This window comes from Trametes versicolor, assembly GCF_000271585.1.
Source record: "Trametes versicolor FP-101664 SS1 unplaced genomic scaffold TRAVEscaffold_7, whole genome shotgun sequence".
Classification (NCBI taxonomy): domain Eukaryota; kingdom Fungi; phylum Basidiomycota; class Agaricomycetes; order Polyporales; family Polyporaceae; genus Trametes; species Trametes versicolor.
The window spans coordinates 556,687-577,012 of record NW_007360327.1 but is presented as its reverse complement, the minus strand read 5'-3'; the positions used below and the strand labels follow the sequence as shown (position 1 = coordinate 577,012).

Sequence of the window (20,326 nt, the reverse complement as noted above, 5' to 3'; positions counted from 1 at the left end):
CCTGTCGCCGAGCCCTCCCAATCCACCGTCGCGGTGCCTATCCATCTGCAGCCACAGGGCCCACTACCGCCCCCATGCCGTAACCCGTAGGGAAGGGCGCGGGCCAAGCTGGACCAACAAGATCTCCCTCGATCCGTCGGTATCGGCGGCATCCGCATCGGTGCGGCGCTCCCTCTCGAGTAAGTGCGCGTAGCGCCCTCGGGCGTGCCAAATCTATAACTTATTTCCATACAGGCGGCGAGGGAGACAACATCTGCCATTGGAGGCGCCGATTATTACAGTACACGAACGGACGATGCGAACTAGGGAATTGTAGGCTTCCGGGGGGTGCAAGACGATTACTAGCGGGCTAGGAGTCAGGCGAAGGAGAATACAGAGGATAAATACCGACAAAGGCGAAAGACCGACGGCGCGCACCACCCCGGAGGCGCGGACGTGCGCCGCATGCGAAGATACACTGCGGGCGGATCATGTAGTGCGTGATGTCCCATACCATCATACTCATAACGCGGAATCGTGATTGGACGTCGTGCGGGGGGCGAGGGAGCTTGCAGGCGCAGGCGCAGAGGCGCGCGGACGGGCGAGGAGACGGGGGGCCGCGGTGGCGGGTGGCCGCGGTGCTGCTGCTCGCCCCTGCGCGTTTCGGATTCAGAAGGAAGCGTCGCGCCCCAGGTAGCTCGGCGGCTTCTGCATGCGGTACGAGTGCTCCGGGCCCAGCTGCTGCGACATCATCAGCTGCTCGTGCTGCTCCCGTTCGTGCCGCTTATCGCGTTCGTATGACGCCGACAGGCCCGCGCTCATCGGGGAGTTCATGGTGGGCGACGATGGCGACATGAGCGGCTCCAGGCGATTGGGGAACTCCAGGCGCGAGGGCGGGCCTGAGGGCTGCCCGTTCCCCGCAAGATGTTGCATGCTCTGTTGCTGCATGGCTGGCTGCGAGGGGGCAGAGAGTAGAACTGCGAACCGTAGTTCTGCTGTCTTTCCGCCTGCATCGGGGGGTTGTAGTTCACGTTCTGCCCAGGGACGTAGTGCATGCCACCGGAAGGGGGCGAGGGGGAAGGCGTGGCCATGCCCTCGAACGTGCCGTTGTGCGAGAAGCTGTCGTTCCCGGATCCTGACCCTGCGGGGGAAGTCGATAGGAACGCGCCGTCCTCGAAGTAGCTGCCGCGCCGCATGGTCGGATATGAGGCGCTAACCGGAGACGCTGACGGTGACGGCTCGGGCTTCACAGACAACGTGCTCATCGCGCGTTCCTTGCGGCGCCGCTGACTGCCCCCCTCCTTCTTCGCGCGCGACCTCGCGAAGCGTAGGCCACATCTAACACACGAGAAGAGACGTCAGCGATCAATCGCAGGCATGACAACGGGAACGTGTACAACTTACGCGTTGCAAAGGTCCTTCTTCCCGCTCGGACCCTTCCTCCACTCCGGGCTGTGCGTGGCCTTGCAGCTCGCGCACTTCGTCACTCCGACGGGAGGGTTCCCTGCGCTGCGCCCGCCGCTCGTGTACTGCTCCTTGCTCCCCCGCCGCCCCGCTCTGGGTGGAGGGACTAGATCGGTCGGCGGCGACGGAGGCTGCTCCTCGTGATCCGGCTGGGCGGATGCCGGGAACTGCAGGGTGCTGGGACTAGGCGCCGACGGGCCGATGGACGGGGACACAGGTGACCCGTTTTCGAGGTACGACGGAGGTTGAGAGGACCAATGGTGCTGCGTTGGGGCGGGTGGTTGCGGCGCCGAGTACGACGACGAGCGCATACTGCTGACCGGGGCACCGTTAGGCAAAGAGCTCGGGGCCCATTGCGCGTATTGGTTCTGGGGGTCGGGCTGCTCCACGTTGACCCAGGTGTTGGGAGGGTACGACGACGACATGGGTTGCTGAGGTTGGGGACTGTAGTTGTAGGGAGGAACGGAGGGCATGTGGGCAGAAGGCAGGTTTTGAGTCTGCGGGTCGTAGTACGGAGCGCCCTGGGTGGCGTAGTTATTGGAATGGTACCCGAGGTGCTGCATGCCACTGCCACCGGCGACGTTACCGCGGGGGTAAGAGCTGATCTTGTGACAGGCGAAAATAATGGCACCTGCGGCAAAGCACCGTATAGCGCGTTAGGCGGTGTCGGCGCGAGGCAGAAGAAAGGGCGCGAACCATGAGGTATAAATATGCTTTCCACCTCCTGCTTATCGCCCATCCCGAAATCCATGATCTGGCAGGCCTTGTACCGTCTGGTGCAACTGGTCTTCGCGTCGGTTCCGGTGCTGCTGATGTGTACGTCTTCGGCCAACCGGGCGAAGTCTTTAGACGTGGGTTCTCCGGGGCGCTCGACGGGCCAGCTTAACCACAAGGGTCGCGTGGGCTGGTTCAGGAGAATTTGAAACACGCGGCCGACGGTAGGCGGCTGGGGGATGGCTGACTGCAGCTGTTGGTATAGGATCTGTACCTGTTCCATGTTGAAATTGGGCGTTCCACACCAATTCGTCCACCCCGTTTTGTTGTGCTCGTCGTTGTCGCGTGGTGTAAGGTCGACGACTGCGTGATGGAAGCATAGCACCAGACCGTCGGCCGCGTAATTGATGACGATGTCCACCGCCATGTAGTTTGCGTCTACGGCGATTTTGTCCGCCTCCGACCATTCTGGAGCTGGTCCAGTGTATCCCAGCAGTCTTCGGACCCTCGAAAGGCGAGAATAGCGGACGCTGGCGCGACGTGTCGTTATAACCACGGGTATATGCTCTGACAAAGAAGGCCACTCACCGAGTCACGCTCCCATGCAAAGTCCTGCTCTCCAATACTGCGCCGAGATCGACCTTGGCGGACGCCTTCTCATCGGGGTGGACGTAGTCGAGTAATGACCTCCCGACCAAGAGATGGGCCTGCTCGCCTAGATGGCTGGCAAGGACGGGATCAAGGTAAAGGAAGACCAGGTCGGAGGTGAGCAGGGTCCAGTCTGTACGATCACGGAGGGTGAGTATCCGGACGGAATAGGTCTCGGAGGTAGTGTTCGATCGATTGACGATCGCTGGGGCGAACGGGACAAGACTCACAACATCTGGTCTCCCCCACCTTCGGCAAGCCGATGGTTGAACGATCGGAGACCTGGGGCGGTTGCGCGGAGTGTGGCCCCATAGAGCCCGGGGGGAGCTGGGGAAGCGCGTGGGGCGGGAGATTGTCGTAGGACGAGAGCGGGTGCATGGGAACGCGGGACGGGTGGGCGGGATGGATCGAGGGGTGCTGGGCGAGGTCGGGGTGGGAAAGAGAGTCGTAGCCTCTTTGGTGGGAGGCCATAAAACTCATGGCAGACGGGTAAGGTAAGACTAGGGTGCGTGTAAGATACAGAGGCAGGAGGTGTTAAGAAAGGCGTAAGGTAGACGGAGGAACGAGGCGGGACGCAGCTGATCCTGATGGATCGAGGTTAAGGAGCGGACGGCTGGAGGAGTGAGCGGGCGCGGTTCCAACTCAGCACAGGAGGTGCGACAGACAGGGGCGCCCGGACGGATTCCGCCAGCTGCCGCTGCTTCAGCTGGGCCTGGGATGGACAAGGTTCAACACCGCCCGAGACGCTCATCCTCAAAGTCGCATATCGCTCGGCACGCGTCCTCTCGATTCGATCACAAAGCCTATCTCGCAGTGCAACCACATTCCCCATCCGGCCCTCCTCGTCCCCCTCCTCCCACCGTCGTCCTGCTGCTCGCCCCCACCCCGCCCCGCCAGCGCACCCGCCGAGTCACCGTCGGCCCACCCAGCCACCGCCGCCATCAGGGCCGTGCCCCGACTCGGACGCGCACTTATTCGGTTAGACCCCACCCCCGAATTTGATCTCAATTACGCAGATCCAGAACGCGCGTCCGCCGTCCCGCCTCCTCCTCCCCGACTCGCACCACCCGCTCCCGGCCTCGCGTGCGCAGCACCCTGCTCCCGTCCTCCTCCACCCGAGGCGCCAGCACCGCTGCGCACACTATGAAATGTTGGGCACAGCGTCCACCGCAGATCTGGGAAAATGACCGCATATAATCGCCGACGTAATCTGTCCCCCGCCCTCCGAGCGCTAGTCGGCGCGGATTCGAAGATCCAGTCTCCGATCGCAGATCCGCTTCTCTAGATTCCATCATGAGCGCGTCGCCAATAAGAATGTCAATGCATTTCTGGACGCCGACCTCTGCATGCAGTGCTACACCATATACGCCCCGTTGCGGCAGACCGTTGTGTGGTGGAGGGCAATGTAGCCGGACAGCGGAGCTGATGCATATCACACGGCACATCCATGGGTCGGCGTCTTTGTACCGGAGCAAGCGGTGGCCCATCACCTCGCATGGGGCAACAAACAGTCGCAAGGCAGGTGTCTTAATGCTGAGCCAGTGCGTGCTCGGATGTCTCCCCGAAATATGTGAGACCCGCTGCCACTGCGCTGTGAAGTCAGCCGTTGTTCCGCACAGGCATGTAAAGACAGGGAAACGCATGTACTTCGGCGTTCATCTGACCACCGGACCTGTGGCGCAAATTGACAACCTCTTCAGACAGATGCGTCCCGCCTTGAACGTCGCAAGACCCGATATGTCTTAATGCTAAGCTCATGTAACACCAGCGGAAATATGTTTTCTAGGCGCCCAGCTTGTTGTAAGCGACATTGTGGCTGATCCTGTCTAATTGACATGCACCAATGGCGTTGAACTTGAGCGGAACTGCAACATCTTCCCTGCCTGGGATTATGCAGGAGCGACTGCCCGTGATAAACACACCCAACGTAGCCCCTCTGAAAGTAAGTAGCCGCAGGACCTGAGTGAAGGCCTAATCCGGCGCAGCACGTGGGACCCGAATTCGATCGTCCTCTCGGCCGGCGCTTCGGCACGGCAACTTTCCTTCTGCCACTCCATCATGCCTGTGCCGACCACCGTGCAACACGAAAAGAACATATGGGTCGCAGCGGGAGATGGCGACCTGGACCGCGTCAGGGTACAACTACGACTCTCCTCGTAACCGCAACGATCTGACGTGGTGCGATGCAGGAACTGATCGAAGTACACTGTTTGTGAGATCGCGCCGTACAGGTCCGCTCAGCCCGTTGACCACGCTCGTATAGCGATGTCTCCGAACGTCCCTGATCCGAACACATACACGCCGATGTACCGCTCCCGAGTATGCAGCCTAGGCGTGTTCGCTCACAGTCTGCCGCAGGCACGCAGCCGCTTCCTACGGGCATCTGAATGTCCTAGAATACCTCATTTCCCGCGGTACGTCACTGTCGTAAACCATAGGACACTGCCTAATAGGCGATGCACAGGCGGAGATGTGAATGTCACCGATAACGACGGAGATACACCGCTGTATGTGGTCGAGAACGTGGAGACGGCCCGCTTCCTGGTAGAGCATGGCGCGACCATCAACCGTCAGAACGACGAGGGTATTTCGGTGCGCGAGACCCTTGATTCTGTGCGAACCCAATGACCCATTCATACCACAGCCCGCACAGCAGCTCGAGGAGGACTTCCCCGCAGTCGCGGCATATCTAGAAGGCTTGGAGACGGCAGCTACCGGCGGCGATGGCGCAACTTCCGTCGAGATGCTTGAACAGCCTTCTCAGCATGCGCAGAACGCTGCTTCGGAAGACCTGACGTCTTCGCTGCTCCAATCGGTGCAAGTTGTCATGCAGCGCGCCGAAGCGGAAGGACGGGAGGCGTCGGACGAGGAGCTGAGACAAATAGTAAGCAGGGCGGTCCTCGATGGCGTTGTGACTGGCTATGGTATGAGCACAGAAGGCGTTCCGGAAAGAGCAGAGAGAGACGGTGATGATGTGAAGCGGTCTAGGACGGAGGGTAGTTGAAGGGTACCCCGATCGAGATCATAGATGAATCGAGTACAGTAGCATGCTCCAGTGTACAATATGTACCGCCGTCGAAAGTCCTAAAACTCATGTTCACATATAGCACGACCGCCGATGTGCCCTAGACGGATTCTTCGAACTCGCGCTGTTGGTGCTCGTACAACCGCCTCAGGCCCGAGTAAGCGTCGATCACTTCAAGCATGATCGAGCAGAGCGTCTATCTGTATCTTCGGTGATAAGATTCTTTTCGCCGCTGACGCTGGGCCAGACAAGTCCAAGGACTTGGATCGTCTGCCATCGCTGCTGTACCTCAACCTCATCCATGCTCTAGGGCCGCGTTCTCTGACAAAATGCCTGCTTTCTGTAGCCACTATGGTCTGGAAGATATTGCCGAGCTATCTCGACGCGACGATCTAGGCGAAGATACACCCGTACTCCGCGCAACATCCGACGCCCGTACGGCGGGGTACGACGCGGTCTGCGTCCCGCTCACGAACGAAAAATGGAAGGCGCGGTGGACGGAGCTCTGCATCCTCGATCCGGAGGAGTCGCCCGACAAGCTGGTGCTTGAGCAGCGTGCGGAGGCATGGAGGTCCAAGCCTGCGTTCTTCCGCGACGAGGTCACGATCTCGCGCCTCGGTGGGTGCCTTTTGCTTCCGTGTCCGTTCGCCCTTCTCCTTCTCATACCGCATCATCTGCTCAGAGGAGGCGGAGACTCTGATCCCGCTCATCTCGGATTGGCTGGAGCTCGACACGTCGGACGACTGGGTCCGCCATGATGCCGAAATCGTGAGTGCCCGCACTCAGTATCGAGCAATCAGCCTCTGACCTTCTCCGTCTGCGCATCTTGGACTCGCTATGAATGCATGAATCGGCGTAACGACTTTCTCCACTAGGCTCTGCAACAAGAGCTAGCGTTCGCGTCGTATCTGAACGCGCAATGTGCAATCCTCCCTCCGCCGAGCAACCGCACGCAAGTCGGTTCATACGCACGGGCAATCAACGCGTGTTTGGCCAGCATCCCATACATGGAACTCTCTGTGCGGATCCCCATCTATGATCCGGCCACCGTTCTTCCTGCGCCGTCGCGCTCTCCGTCGCCAGTGGAGTCCGCACCTCCCTCTTCCGCGACTGGGGGCACACCCCCAGAATCCAATATGACGACATGGGAGATGTGGGACACTATCCGGACGATCTGCGGGTACAACCCCCGACTTACTTTGGGTACGCATGTCCGTTGGAAATGTCGGCACATGATGTGTTGCTGAGGGTGGAATAGCGCTCGATCTTACGCCGCCTTTACCACTATCGTCCTCCGTGCTTGACCAGTGGTTGGCCGAGCCTGTTAGGCATATTTGGCTACCTGCATCGGCGTTTATCGCCAACGCGAAGGGTTACCCTGTATTGACGAAAGGATCGCAATCCTTCATTCGGGATATCGTGAAGGTACATCTTCACGCAACGAAATGTAACGGCGGTACTGAATTCCGGGATTAGCTCCAACCCAACATCATCCTTTCTGGGACAAGAGCGAAAAAGCACACCCGTGGAGGCGAGCCGGCGTACGCTCAGTACGTGCGACACTTGGAGAAAACGAGCCCCGCTGTGAAGGCGGCACAGACGGCGGGTACGGTCGAAAATTTCGCTCTAGGGTACCAAGACTATTTGCAAGCACCGCTGCAGGTAAACGGTGTTTTCATTCCTATCACTAGCACGATGAAGTTTGACCCGTTGTGTACTAGCCGCTCATGGATAATCTGCAAAGTATCACGTACCAGACCTTCGAGCAAGACCCGGTGAAATATCGCAACTACGAGGAGGTAAGCCGATGCGCCGAAACGCCGTCATGTATGATGTGTGCTCACGCCTGAAATTCACAGGCGATATTCTTTGCATTATCGGAGTGGCCCACTCCAGGCAAGGTGTACGTACTGCTTGCACCTGTCGCACGGGCTCTTGCTAACCCGTATATGGGTTTAGGACCCTATGTGTGGCCGGTGCCGGCCGTGGGCCCCTCGTCGCGCGGGCCCTGAAAGCGATCGAGCGATCGAAACGCGAGGCCTTCGTATATGCAGTGGAGAAGAACCCGAACGCCTACGTAACGTGAGTGGTCATCAACGCCATGCTCCGACCGAGCCTGTCCTGATGTGATTAGTACCTAGCCTCCAGGAACGCCATCGTGAAGAATGGGGCGACGAAAAGGTCAAGCTCCTGTTCGGCGATATGCGGACGCTCGAGGTCCCGGAGAAGGTGGACATCCTGATCAGCGAGCTGCTTGGCTCCTTCGGAGACAACGAGCTCAGCCCGGAGTGTTTGGACGGTGCTTCGCGGTTCCTAAAACGTGAGGATCCTCTCGGCTCATTCTAGCTAACTTGATGACCCCTGACATATGATCAGCGGACGGCATCTCCATACCCTCATCCTACACCGCATACATCGCGCCATTATCCTCGTCCAAACTCTACAACGAAACAAGAGCGACGAAGGACCCGAAGTCATTGGAGACCCCCTACGTCGTCATGCTCCATGCGATCAACATCCTGAGTGACAACGGAGGTGGGATCAGCGGAACTTGCGGTCCGCAGATACAGGAATGCTGGGATTTCGAGCACCCGAGGAAAGACGCTGCGCTGACGGAGCAAGGTGCGCTCCTCTCGGGCAACCTCCTGTCCGTGGTGCGCTTTCATTGACGGGGCATATTGCAGGGCTTCCGCTGACCAACAGTCATAACACCCGCTCTGCCAAGCTTACCTTCCACATACCGAACGCGGGAGTGTTGCATGGCTTCGCAGGGTACTTCGAGGCCGTGCTTTATGGCCACGTTGGTTTGAGCATACACCCGGACCGCATGGCCCAGATCTCGAAGGACATGCTGAGCTGGTTCCCGCTGTTCATCCCGTTGAAGGTAAGGGCCCTCCATGTTGATCCACAGCCAATCCCTTATTCGTCTCTGTAGGATCCGTTGTACCTTCCCGCCGACTCGGAGCTGACGGTCTCGCTATGGCGGCTAACCGACGTGCGCAAAGTGTGGTACGAATGGTACGCGGAGGCGTTCCTCCCCGTACCAAGCTCCTCCGTGCACTCGCCCATCTGGCGAGACACGTTGTCGCCGATGAGCCCGTCGGCGGAGCACACCAGCTTCCTCAGCCCGGTCGTCTCGACCCCGACCTTCGTGTCGAGTCCGCTGCTCGACGTCCCGCAGCTCACGCTGGAGCTGCCTCCTCAACATTTGGACAAGACCAGGGAGGGCGTGAGCTTGGTGAAGATCAGCCAGACGGCGCTCCACAATCCTGGCGGCCAGAGCAGCTGGATTGGACTGTAACTCGCAGGTGTCTGGGACCGGTGGGTACGGCGGCTGTATCTCATGTAGCGTTGGCTTTCTGGCGATCTTGTCGCTCTGTTGTCTTGTCTATCAACATCTGCAGACATAGCAATATGCATGTCCATGCTTTCTCTCTCCTATGGCCGTCGCGAGTCGACGCTCGGAGGCACGGCCTCAGGCCTCAGTACTCAGTCCTCAGTACTCACTCCTCAGGTGTATGGGTGATTATATTATACGCGGGTACGGATTTATGCATTGACGCGGCTGCCCAGTACTAGTCGGTGTATTGTGGCAGTCGTGCGAGGCTCCGAGAAAGGCAAGTGACGTTCCGCTTGTGGATGTCGCTCACCTCCTCTGCTGTCAAGCTTCGTTCTCCGCCGCGCCTTCGACAACTCTTCACAATGTTGGATAATAGCCCCAGCTCGCTCTCGACGACGCTCTTCCTCATCCCACCACCTCAAGCCCACTTCCTACATCCCCTCCGCTCGCTCATCGATACCCGCGCTTGCCGCACCATCCAGCTTTACTTTCCTCGATAATCCTCACCATGCGTTCTTTTGTCTCTGTAGTGGCCGTTGTTGCTCTGACCCCGGTGGTCTTTGCGCAAGGGCCGAAGATCAACACGGTGTGAGTTTGTCGTTCACATATACACCACTCCCGCTGCTAACAGGCCACTCTTGACTAGAATGAACCCGACTCAGTGCGGTAAGTCCTCAATACATGGCATATCAATATTGTCTCATCACTTCTTTCAACAGAGCCTATACAGTTCACGTGGCAGGGGGGTGTACCTCCCTACTACCTGTCTCTCGTACCCGGTACGTTTTATCCGGGCCGTCAGTCTTCACATCGCTCATATACGCTCAATGCACAGGTGGTCAGCCGGGTGGTCAACCGGTCAGTTAGTCGGTTGTTACAGGACCTATGATGCTCATATATGCTCCCCTTCTCAGATCAGGCAGTTTCCGTCTCAGTCGGGTAACAGCATGACGTGGACGGTGGACGTTCCTGCGGGCACGTCCTTGTAAGTAGTGAGCTTCTGTATAAACGTTATGCAACCGCTGATGGTCGTATATCAGCTCGAGCTCGCTGAGGGACAGCACCGGCGAGCAAGCGTTTTCTGACATCCAGACGGTCCAGCAGGGTCCCGAAAGCGGGTTGGTCTAAGCCTGAATTTCGTTATTCATTAGCTAATGCCACAAACAGCTGCCTCAACGGAAGCTCTACTACGACTATGCCGATGACTGGCCCCACGGGCACGAACTCGGACACCTCTGCTGCGTCCACTGAAACTGCAACGACGGCGTCCGTCGGGGCTGGTGCCCAGAAGTAAGTGATAACATGTTATGAGCGCTCATCGGGCAAGATGGCGGATGGCTTACATATTTTTCAGGGTCATCTCCACCACGGCTGCATCGGCGTCGGCAACGATCACGGGGACCGTCGCTCACGCTGCCTCCTCGGCATCCACGACGACTGCCACTGCCACGAGCAGCAACGCTGCGAGCCTGCACACCTCTGTCGGCGCGATCGGCTTTGCGGGACTGCTCGGTCTGGTCGGGGCCGCCCTCCTGGGATGAGCGTTGGATGAGCCGAGAGCACGGAAGGACTTTGTGAGGTTTGATACACTCTACTCTAGAAGGGCGAACGGTAATACGTAGTGTCGTAGCACGCGATGTTGGCACCGTATACAGGCATTTCGTGAACACCCGCGCACTCGACGTGATTGATGGACCTGCTTTTTGAGGACGGAGAGGTACGGTCACGTGGACAGCGCGTAGAAATGGCAAAGGCCGGGCGAATAGGCGCCTGCAGAAAAGGACGATTGACGAAATCTGGTGCGTCTCTCTCCAGGAAGGGCGCGTGAGCTCCTCCCTCTCCTTCTAGCTTCCCGACACTCCGACCCGCTGCGCCCTCGAGCGTACAGCCACCCGTGCTTATCTATCTCTCTCTTCTCCCCCACATACCCCTCACCCGACATGTCTGTCGCTGTCGAAGAGCCAGCGCGGGCGATACCCATTACGCAGGACACCGAGGATGCGCCGCCGTCCGTCGCTGACGTCGAGCAAACTCTCACGCATGCTGTCGAGGAGATCCGCAAGCAAGCGTTTGCCACCGACGCGCCTGTCTCTCTTGCTGAGAACGCGTCTGCCGACGCAGCAGCCGAGGACGATAGCGCGTCGGAGGATTTGACTGCAGCGACGCAGGACGCGTCGTCTGACCCAATTGACGAGACCAGCGCCTCGACAGAGGAGGAGGCCACAGAGGTGCGTGATTACTCTTTATGTCAGCCACAGTGTGCTCATCGACGTGTACGCCACCCTTCCTCAACATTCAGGCCGCTGCTGACGAGGACAAAGCCGAGAGCGAGGCGGCCCCCGCTGTGGCCGAGTCCACTGACCCTGTAGTTGGTATGTGGCCAATCATTGTCCTCATGACTCAGTGCTGCAGACGCTGAACTGGCGTTTCGCAGAGGAGAGCGCTCCCCTAGTCGAGGCACACGATACCGCGCCTGTCGTTGATACCGACGCGGTGCCTGAAGACCACGCTGCCCCCATCGTTGAAGCCAGCGAAGAGCCCTCCGCGCCCGCGGCCGAAGAGCCTTATCTCACCGAGACCGGCGAGACCACCGAAGAGGTTCCCGAAGTCGCCGCGGCTCCCGAAGAGACTTTGGAAGAGACTCCTGCTTCTGCAGCCACCACAACTGTCACAGAGGACACCCCTGCTCCCGTGAAGGAGACTGAGGCGGTCCCCGAAGAGGCCGCGACCCCTGCTGAGGAAGCTCCCGCCAGCGAGCCTGTGGCCGTGGACGATGTCCCGGCCGCTGAGGAGCCGACGATCTCGGAGGAGCCCGCTGCTTCTACCGAGGAACCTACGCTCGTTGAAGAGGAGACTGCGCCCCATGCGGATGCGCCCGCCGCTATCGAAGATACCCCCGCTCCTGCTCAAGAGGCACCCGCTGCCATCGAAGAGCCCGTCACGGCTACTACTGTTGAGGATGTTCCTGCAGTAGAGGACTCCCCTGTAGTGGAGGACGCACCCGCGCCTTCCGAAGAGATCCTCTCTGCGGAGACCGATGCTGACGCGACTGCTGTCGAAGAGCCCGCGACTGTGGCGGATGAGCCCGCTCCCACAGAGCCGGCTGCCGCTACCGAGGAGGTCCCCGAAGAGGCAATTGAGGAAGTCGCCGTGCCTACTGTGACCGAGGCTGAGGAGCCTTCTGCGCTTGCCGACGCTCCGGTCGCTGAGTCGGAAGCGCCTGCCCCCGAGGTCGAGGCCGTTCCCGAACCTACCGTGGAGGAAGAGAAGCCCGAAGTAGCCGAGGAGCATGCTGTCGTGACGGAGGAGGCCGAGGCTGTTATACCCGAGGCGGTTGCTGTCGAGGATACGCCTGCAGAGGAACACGTTGAACCCGAGGCAGAGACAGAAGCTGAATCCGTACCTGCCGTGGAGGAGACTCCCGCTGAGGAAGAGGTTGCTGCGCTCGCGACGGAGACCTCTGCGGAGGACGTTCCGGTCTCCGAGCCCAGTGTGGTTGAAGAGGTTGCCGCTGTGGAGGACGTTCCTGTCCCCGCCGCTGAAGAGCCGGTACCCGAGGAGCCCATCGCTGAAGAGTCGGTACCGGAGGAGCCTGTCCTCGAGTCCACCCTGGGGGAGTCGCTTCCTGAGGAGTCCATCGTCGAGGAGTCTGCTCCGGAGGAGCCTACTGCCCCCGTGGACGAGGTCGCTACCGAGGTCGAGACAACTGTCGCGCCCGTGGACGTTCCCCCGCCCGTTTTCGCGGAGGAAGTCCCCGCCATCGAGCAGGTCGAAGAAGCGATTCCAGAACCTGAACAGGCGTCCACTGAGGAGCCGGTCAAGGAGGCCGTCGCGGAGGTCGCAGAGGTCGAAGAAGAGACCTCGTCAGCTGCGGAGCCTGCTGTTGAAGTCGTCGCAGACAGCGTGCCCGCCGAAGAGTCCACCCACGTGGAGGAGACGCCTGCAGTCCAGGAAGAGGAAGTCACCCCCGCCGAGGCAGCGGTAGAGCCCGAAGCGAAAGCGCAAGAAGCTGAACCCGCTGTCAGCGAGGAGCCTGCTGCCCCCACGGAGGAGCCCATCGCTGAGGAGGCCGTCCCGGTGGTCGAGGAGACTCCTGCTGTAGAGGAGACATTTGCTGCTGAGGAGACCGTGGATGCCACGCCTGAGGTAGTTGCCGTCGAGGAGGCAGCGGTCGTCGAAGAGACACCTGCCGTGGAGGAGACGCCCGTCGTGGAGGAGGTCCCCATTGTCGAGGAGGCTGTAGAGGCTACGCCTGAGGCACCCGCTGCTGAGGAATCCGCTGCTGCTGTTGAGGAGGCCGCTGCTGCTATCGATGAGACTCCCGTGGCGGTCGAAGAACCTGCTGAGGAACCCCCCGCAGTAGTCAAAGAGACTCCCGCGGCCATTGAGGAGACTCCCGCCGTCGTTGAGGAGACGCCCGCCGTCATTGAGGAGACTCCCGCTCCCGTCGAGACTCCCCTCGAAGAGAGCGAAGCCGTACCCGTTGTGGAGGAGCCAGCAGCTGAAGAGCCCGCCCTGGCGGATACCCCCGAGGACGCTCCCGTGGAAGAGACGCCAGCTGTCGAAGAGGAGGTTGTCCCGCCTGTTGAGACTGTCGTCTTGGAGGAAGCCGCGGAGCCGGAGCAGCCCTCAGTCGTTGCTGAGGAGGTTGTCGATACCACCGCCCCGGTTGAGGCGGACGTTCCCGTTGCTGCAGATGTGTTTGTTGCTACTGAGGCTCCCGCCGTCGAGGAGGTCGAGCCCGAAGTTCCGATCGTGGAGGAAGCCGAGGTCACTGAAGCAGCTGACGAAGTTGTCGAGAGCGAGACCGCCGTAGGGGCACCCGCTGTCGAGGAGGCGCCTGCTGTCGAGGAGGTTCCCGTGGAGGAGGCGACGCCTGCTGTTGAGGAAGTATCTGTAGAGCCGGAGACGGTTGCTGCCGTGGAAGAGACTCCTGCTGAGGAGGCTGCGGCTGCGGTTCTCGCAGAGGAGGCACCTGAAGAAGAGACCAGCATCCCGGTGGTCTCCATTGACGCCCCCGAAGACGAGCCCGAGCAGCACGAGCAGCAACCCTCGGAAGAAGTCACTACTTCCAGGAGCCCGTCCCCGTCACTCCAGGACCGCCCGAAGTCCCCCTGGACGCCTTCGTACAGCGTCACCACCCAAGGCCCCGGCTCCAACGCCGCCGAGGAGGAGGAAGAGATCGCCGAGCTCGAGCAGCTCCCGCCCTCCGCCGAGGAGGAGCGGGCTCCTACGCCGACCGTCGAGGTTACCGCAGAGGTAAATGCACCTCCATTGTCAAGATTACTTATACTCATTGGTTTCCCCTCCTCAGCCGTCTGAAGAGACCGACGAGCCTTCCGTCCCTGAGCCAGATGCTGGCCGCTCGCCGTCCCCGTCCTGGGTACCGTCGTATTCGGTCAGCGCACAGGGCGCGAGTCCTATCCACTCCCCGAGGGTTGAGACTGCAGAGCTTCCCGAGGTGCCCGTCCAAGAGGCCGAGCCTGTCCCCAGTGCAGAGCCCGAGGCAGCCGCTGTGGAAGAAACTGCCCCCATTGACCCCGTTCCCGAGGTGGTTGTTGCACCCACGGAAGAGCCCGCAGAAGAACCAGAACAGGCCGTAGAGGCGATCGTCGAGCCCGAAGTAGCCGAAGAGGTCGAGTCCGAGGCCGAGCAATCCGTTGAAGACGTCGCTGCTGAGGAAGAGGTCGCCGACGAGGCTCCCACTCCGGAGGTCCTCATCACTACGACCGAGGACCTCCCCGCCTCTGAGGCGCCTGCGGAAGAGGAGGCCACGAAGTCGTCTCCTTGGATTCCTTCGTACTCTGTCAGCTCTCAGGGCTCCAGCCCTCTCCACACGCCTCAGGAGACCGCTACCGATGCTGACGTCGCCGAGATCGAGTCTCTGCCTGCAGCTGTGGAGGTTCCTGCTCCCGAGGAGTCCTCTGCCCCAGCGGCCGAGCCAGAGTCTGTTGCTGTCGAGGAACCCGCCGTGATTGTGGAGTCCGCTCCGGTTGATGAGCCTGTCGCCCCTGCTCCTGCTGAGGAAGCCGAGCCTGCCACCGAGACCCCCATTATCGTCACAGATGAAGCTGACGAAGCTGTCGTGGTGAGTTCAAAGTCTTCTTCCGGTAGAATGTCAGTGCTAAAGCATGTTCAGCCCTCGACGCCTCCCACTGTTCCCGTCGGCAACGAGAGGCCGAAGTCCCCTTGGACTCCTTCATACTCCGTCTCACAGCAAGGCGGTAGCCCTCTCCACAGTCCTAGCCCAGTTCACAAGGAGCTTCAGGAACTGGAGGTGCTGCCACCTCCCGTTCAGGAGTTCGCCGTTGCCGAATCTGCTCCCGCTGAGCAACCCGAGATCCGCATCGACGAGACTCCGGCGCCGGTTTCCGAGGTGAGTTCTGGATCATCTTTGTGGCGATTTGTTCATTAATTCTAGCTCTCCACAGCAGGATGACAGCGCTCCAGCGGTTGAGCAGCCGCCTTCGCGTCCTTGGACTCCTTCGTACTCTGTCACGAGGCAAGGCTCTGTATCTGATGCCGGAAAGGATGACGTCGAAGAGACTCCTGCGGTCGCTACCGAGGAACCCACCGCCAACGGCACTCCCGGCAGCGAGAAGACTGTCGAACCCGCTGCGGAGACCGCCACTGAAGCCGCCACGAACGGCAACAGTCTTGCACCCTTCCCGACGTCGGACGAGGAGAAGAAGATGTCTGCCAAGTAAGTTTTCTGTTATGCTCTTCTCTGCAATGACACTGAACATGTTTGCGTCAGGCCCAGCCTCACTCGTCTCGCACCCGTCGATGAGAACACGCAGATCAACATCGAAGAGGCGTCCCCCGCTCCCGCGGATGCCCCTCCCCCTAGTGCGCGTGCACGGCACGAGTCCACGACGTCTTCCCGCTACTTTCCGGGTGGCTGGTTCTCCAGCAACACGGTCAAAACACCGGAAGAAGGGCGGACTTCCCTGGACCACGCCTCGGGCGAGTTCACCAAGAACCCTGCGGACTCGCCTTTGACGCCTGCACTGGAGGCCCCTGCGAATACCCCCATCGACGGCGACGTCGAGGACAAGCACAAGAAGGGCAAGTGGTGCGTGATAATGTAAAGTGGGGTCCGCGGGCGTCAGCATTGCTCTTTTTTCACGAATGTAACGAATTTATGACCTTCATATCTGCTGTTGAATATGCACCTTTACATACATCGCTTCGGTATAATCACCGCTCACCATCATTCCAACTAGTTCACCTTGCTGTGACTACGGTTCGCGTACATCTTACAGATCAATGCATAGCTTGGGTTACCCCGTCGTTCCTTCTCCCCATATCATGCGTGTATGCCTTTGTTTTGCCACGACGACTGTCGGCCGACCAGGGGGCACACCCGACACGGAGCCTCGTCGACGTCACCTGTCTTAGTTCCGTCCAGCACGCCATGGTCTTACATCCGCCTCGCGCGGCGAGGGCTTCCCGTTGAGCATTGCAGGTACGCCTCCGTGCATTCCGCCTCTCGCTCCTGTTATGCAACATCTGACCAGCCGTGCCGTCATGTTACTAGATTAAGACGAGGACGCGTCCTTCACGAGAGGCCTCGTGCCACCTCTTCCACTTCAAGTACTACGAAACATAGCCGGGCCTGTCCTCAGGTGTCAGTGCATAGCGACAGGTGCGTTCGCTTCCACATTGTTCAGCCTGTTTGGAATCGTCGGTGTTGGTCCGCTATGCGTGGCATGCATCGGAATGTATATACACGGCAGCTCCAACGGATCGCCCCCCGTCGGCTTCCCCTGACCGTCCCGCGGATGAGATCGTGCACAGAGCAGCAGACATGGATCATCTGCATGCATACTCCCTGAGTCCTCCCGGAGCTCTCACCCATTGCGCCTGCGTGGGCAGGTATAAGAAGGTCGCCCCGTCACCATAGCTTGTGCAGCTGCTTGCACTCCATCCTCCGAGCCCCCGGCCTACGTCAAACCGGTACTCTCCACCATGCAGCTCTTGACCATCATCCTCTCCGCCCTCTCGCTCGCCACCGTCGCGCTCGGCGTTCCTGCGAGCGGCAGCTCGGCCCAGACACAGCAGGTCACGTATGACCCGGTGTACGACAAGAAGTCGAACTCGCTCGACATCGTCGCATGCTCAAACGGCAAGCACGGCCTTGAGACCAAGGGTACGTCTCCTTAGTCCCTCATCAGAGGTGCTGCTCGCTCACCGTGTCCCTCTTATCCAGGCTACACGACCTTTGGCTCCCTGCCCAACCAGTATCTCGGCGGCGCGCAGGCCGTCACAGGTACGTGCTTCAGCCTATATGCGCCTTTCTGACACGACAGGCATTGACTGATTAATCATGCTTGCGCTCTAGGCTGGAACTCGCCGAACTGTGGCACCTGCTGGCAAGTGAGCCATAACGGTACGACGATCAACGTGCTCGCCATCGACCACGCGAAGTCGGGCCTCAACATCGGGGAGAAGGGCCTGAACAAACTCACGCACGGCCATGCCGAGGAGCGCGGCGTCATCCACGCGAAGGTCAAGCAGGTGTCCGCGAGCAAGTGCGGCCTGTGAACGTTGTGGCGGGAGGTTCGGTGCGCTATTGGACGCTTGCGATTCGTTTTGGATTTGGCCCGGACTTTGTTGTTGTACGCCCTGGACTTTAGGCTTGATATGTGAACGCTGTTAAGTTAAACATGTAAACGAGCGACAACGAGGCGAAGAGGCCGGTTTAGGAGACGACTCGCTACTACTATGCTCACACAGAAATATGGTAAAATCACGTAATAACGCTCAGAGGGGCAGCAGTCTAAGGCGCAATGTGAGATTAAGTAGAAACAACGGGCGTTCGATGATCTATGAGGGTGGACGCAGTTGACGAGATGGAGAGCGACTTGGATGTGCGAAGAGAAGAATGATGCGAGAGCAGCAAATTGGTTGGATGTATGGTAGACCGGGAAACAGGCAGAAGATTCGGCGACAAGAATAGTGCGATTACGCAGCGGCACGCTTTGAGCGCGAACGGATCGCACGCCCGTACCGGTAGAACAAGAACGGAATGGGAATCTATGCAGGAACCCAAGTCAGCCTCCACGAAAAACGCCATCTCACGCAGCAGAAAATACGCACCATCGCAGCAGAGATGAACGCCCACGTCGACGCCGCCCAGCCATTGCCGAGGTTGTGGTACATGGCAGTGATGAACAGCGGCATCGCAGCCCCAGAGCCAGACCGGATGACAGTCTTCGCAGCGAGCGCAGACGCAACGTACCCGGGGAACGCGTCGATCAGGTACGCGTTGGCGGAGGCGTAGATGACGACCACTATACGCACAAGCACGATCAGCAGCTGCTAGACTCATACCAGAATACACGAGTGAATACGTACTGCCAAAGCCAAAGGGCACCCCAGAGGACACGGGCCCGACCCAATTACCTCCGCCCGGCATGACGGCGGGGGGACTCGTCCACCCGAAGATGAACAGCGAGATGGGGACGAACCAACAGCCGATCATCATGCCCGGGAGACGGTCCTCGGGATCCGCGAGCCCGCCCTTCGCGGCGGCGCGGCGGAGGTAGTCGCGCTCGATGCGGGGCGTGACGAAGAGCGCGAGGGCGACGCCGATGAGCACGGAGCAGAAGGTGAGGCCAACCATGCCGTCGTTCCAGCCGTAGTACTCGCCGAAGACGACGGGGTACGAGAAGAAGAAGGCGTAGAGGAGGCCGTAGATGAGCGCGACGTACAGGCTCATGAGGAGCAGGATGGGCTCTTCAAGGATCATCTCTGTTTGGGTCGAATGTTAGACACGGCGCCTCTGGAGATATGACGGGATGTTACGCACGGAATGGCCGAAGGAGGGTTTCGACGAGGATCTGCGAGATCGAGGCTCTGAATAGCTCTTGCTCGGTGGTAATCGTGTGGTCGCCCGTCGTCTTGCGCAGCATCTCGGCGCGCTTCCTGAGGAGCACAGGGGCAAACGTCTCCGGAATGGTGAAGGTGAATGCGGTCACGACACCGGCGAAGATCATGTTCACCCAAATAATCCATCTCCACCCGACGGTCTCGCCGACGAAGCCGCCGACGATGGGGCCGAGGACGGGGCCGCCGTAGGGCGCGGCGGCGAACAGCGCGATCGCCATGCCTCGCTCGTTGTTGTCCCATACGTCGGAGATGGTCCCGCCTGCGAGCGTGAGCGGCGCAGACGCGAATATGCCGCAGAAGAACCGGCAGATCAGCAGCGTCTGGATGTTCGTGGCAACGGCGCAGGGAATGTTGAAAATGACATAGATAAAGCTGGGTATCATCCAGATCGGGCGCCGACCGTAAAGCTCGCTCTGAAATATTGTGAGTAAATTGCGGGACTCAAAGACTCGCATCACTTACCAGAGGCGACCAGGCGAGGGGACCGATACCGAAGCCAACGACCATGAGCGAGACGCTCAGGGCTGTCACGACTTCACCCACATGGAACTCTGACTCAATGTCCTTGAAGTCGCCGGTGACAACCGCACTCGCGAACGCGACTTGGACGACCGCTATGGCACAGACGGCGGTGATATCTGCGAAAGTGTCAGTGGAGCAGGTGAGGGCTAGCGGCAAGGGTACGCACACCACCGATACGCATTGGACCAGTTACGAGGATCTTCAGGATCAGCTTCCTTCCATGTCACCAGCTTCATCTGCCTGAGCTCGCGCGCCTTCTCGGGGTCGGCGAGCGCTTGAGGTAGACGGTATACATGAGAGGGTACGGGCCGCAGCGCGAGGTCCGCGGGCATGAAACCACTCTCTGAAACGGCACGATACTCATCAGTGAAGCCACCACGGTTGAGATCAGTGGTGGCGAAGGGGAAAGACAGATCGGGGCGGTTGTCATTGTGGGAATCGTGTGTCCGTGTCCTCGTCAGAGCAAGGCCGTGGGTGCCCTGAGTGCTGTCGGTGAAGGTGATGTGGCCCGGATGGTCCTCCGCATGCTTTTCATGTTTTTGATGCGAAGAATGGTGAGCATAGTCGTGGACGGCGATTGTGGATGTCTCGCTCTGCGGCATGGAGGGAGAGGCCATTCAGGCCGTAAGCGGGGAGAAGGGAGGAAGGTGAGGGGGAGGAGCGGAAAGGGGAGTATGACAACTTCTGGGGAAATGACATCTGAGGGGATATATACTTTGTGGACGCGGGGTTGGGCGGAT

The 20,326-nt window shown here is 59.8% G+C and overlaps 7 protein-coding genes across 7 annotated transcripts; 5 read left to right on the top strand and 2 right to left on the bottom strand.

Annotated features, from left to right (window-relative positions):
* Positions 1 to 130: 130 nt before the first annotated feature.
* On the bottom strand, positions 131 to 3,198 carry TRAVEDRAFT_59041 (uncharacterized protein). Its single transcript, XM_008041345.1, has 6 exons — positions 3,036 to 3,198; positions 2,746 to 2,938; positions 2,140 to 2,687; positions 1,384 to 2,074; positions 235 to 1,317; positions 131 to 179 (listed from the first exon to the last, which is right to left on the bottom strand). Exons 1-5 carry the CDS (start codon positions 3,181 to 3,183, stop codon positions 810 to 812), a joined length of 2,088 nt encoding a protein of 695 aa, XP_008039536.1. The 5' UTR covers positions 3,184 to 3,198; the 3' UTR covers positions 131 to 179; positions 235 to 809.
* Positions 3,199 to 4,893: 1,695 nt separating this feature from the next.
* TRAVEDRAFT_78745 (ankyrin) lies at positions 4,894 to 5,737 on the top strand (the record flags this gene model as incomplete). The annotated part of the gene is made up of 5 exons (XM_008041344.1): positions 4,894 to 4,941; positions 5,047 to 5,111; positions 5,164 to 5,219; positions 5,270 to 5,397; positions 5,450 to 5,737. Coding segments are annotated over 5 exons (585 nt in total), but the record flags the coding sequence as incomplete, so codon positions are not given.
* Positions 5,738 to 6,133: 396 nt separating this feature from the next.
* Positions 6,134 to 9,266, top strand: TRAVEDRAFT_168974 (PRMT5-domain-containing protein). Its single transcript, XM_008041343.1, has 12 exons — positions 6,134 to 6,448; positions 6,513 to 6,598; positions 6,706 to 7,033; positions 7,089 to 7,255; positions 7,307 to 7,492; positions 7,552 to 7,629; positions 7,690 to 7,733; positions 7,790 to 7,912; positions 7,972 to 8,150; positions 8,207 to 8,452; positions 8,515 to 8,714; positions 8,766 to 9,266. Exons 1-12 carry the CDS (start codon positions 6,160 to 6,162, stop codon positions 9,129 to 9,131), a joined length of 2,292 nt encoding a protein of 763 aa, XP_008039534.1. The 5' UTR covers positions 6,134 to 6,159; the 3' UTR covers positions 9,132 to 9,266.
* Positions 9,267 to 9,678: 412 nt separating this feature from the next.
* TRAVEDRAFT_48344 (uncharacterized protein) lies at positions 9,679 to 10,711 on the top strand (the record flags this gene model as incomplete). The annotated part of the gene is made up of 8 exons (XM_008041090.1): positions 9,679 to 9,758; positions 9,817 to 9,836; positions 9,890 to 9,949; positions 10,006 to 10,028; positions 10,085 to 10,155; positions 10,211 to 10,288; positions 10,338 to 10,460; positions 10,525 to 10,711. The coding sequence occupies 8 exons, from the start codon at positions 9,679 to 9,681 to the stop codon at positions 10,709 to 10,711; spliced, it is 642 nt and encodes a 213-aa protein (XP_008039281.1).
* A 378-nt stretch (positions 10,712 to 11,089) lies between these two features.
* TRAVEDRAFT_72435 (uncharacterized protein) lies at positions 11,090 to 16,472 on the top strand. The gene is made up of 7 exons (XM_008041342.1): positions 11,090 to 11,398; positions 11,470 to 11,542; positions 11,605 to 14,429; positions 14,485 to 15,258; positions 15,310 to 15,546; positions 15,602 to 15,873; positions 15,928 to 16,472. Exons 1-7 carry the CDS (start codon positions 11,111 to 11,113, stop codon positions 16,259 to 16,261), a joined length of 4,803 nt encoding a protein of 1,600 aa, XP_008039533.1. The 5' UTR covers positions 11,090 to 11,110; the 3' UTR covers positions 16,262 to 16,472.
* A 642-nt stretch (positions 16,473 to 17,114) lies between these two features.
* Positions 17,115 to 17,973, top strand: TRAVEDRAFT_29435 (cerato-platanin-like secreted protein). Its single transcript, XM_008040919.1, has 3 exons — positions 17,115 to 17,322; positions 17,383 to 17,442; positions 17,515 to 17,973. Exons 1-3 carry the CDS (start codon positions 17,142 to 17,144, stop codon positions 17,715 to 17,717), a joined length of 444 nt encoding a protein of 147 aa, XP_008039110.1. The 5' UTR covers positions 17,115 to 17,141; the 3' UTR covers positions 17,718 to 17,973.
* Positions 17,974 to 17,994: 21 nt separating this feature from the next.
* Positions 17,995 to 20,068, bottom strand: TRAVEDRAFT_149601 (MFS general substrate transporter). Its single transcript, XM_008041341.1, has 6 exons — positions 19,753 to 20,068; positions 19,527 to 19,702; positions 18,985 to 19,477; positions 18,531 to 18,926; positions 18,273 to 18,466; positions 17,995 to 18,209 (listed from the first exon to the last, which is right to left on the bottom strand). Exons 1-6 carry the CDS (start codon positions 19,916 to 19,918, stop codon positions 18,138 to 18,140), a joined length of 1,497 nt encoding a protein of 498 aa, XP_008039532.1. The 5' UTR covers positions 19,919 to 20,068; the 3' UTR covers positions 17,995 to 18,137.
* Positions 20,069 to 20,326: the final 258 nt, after the last annotated feature.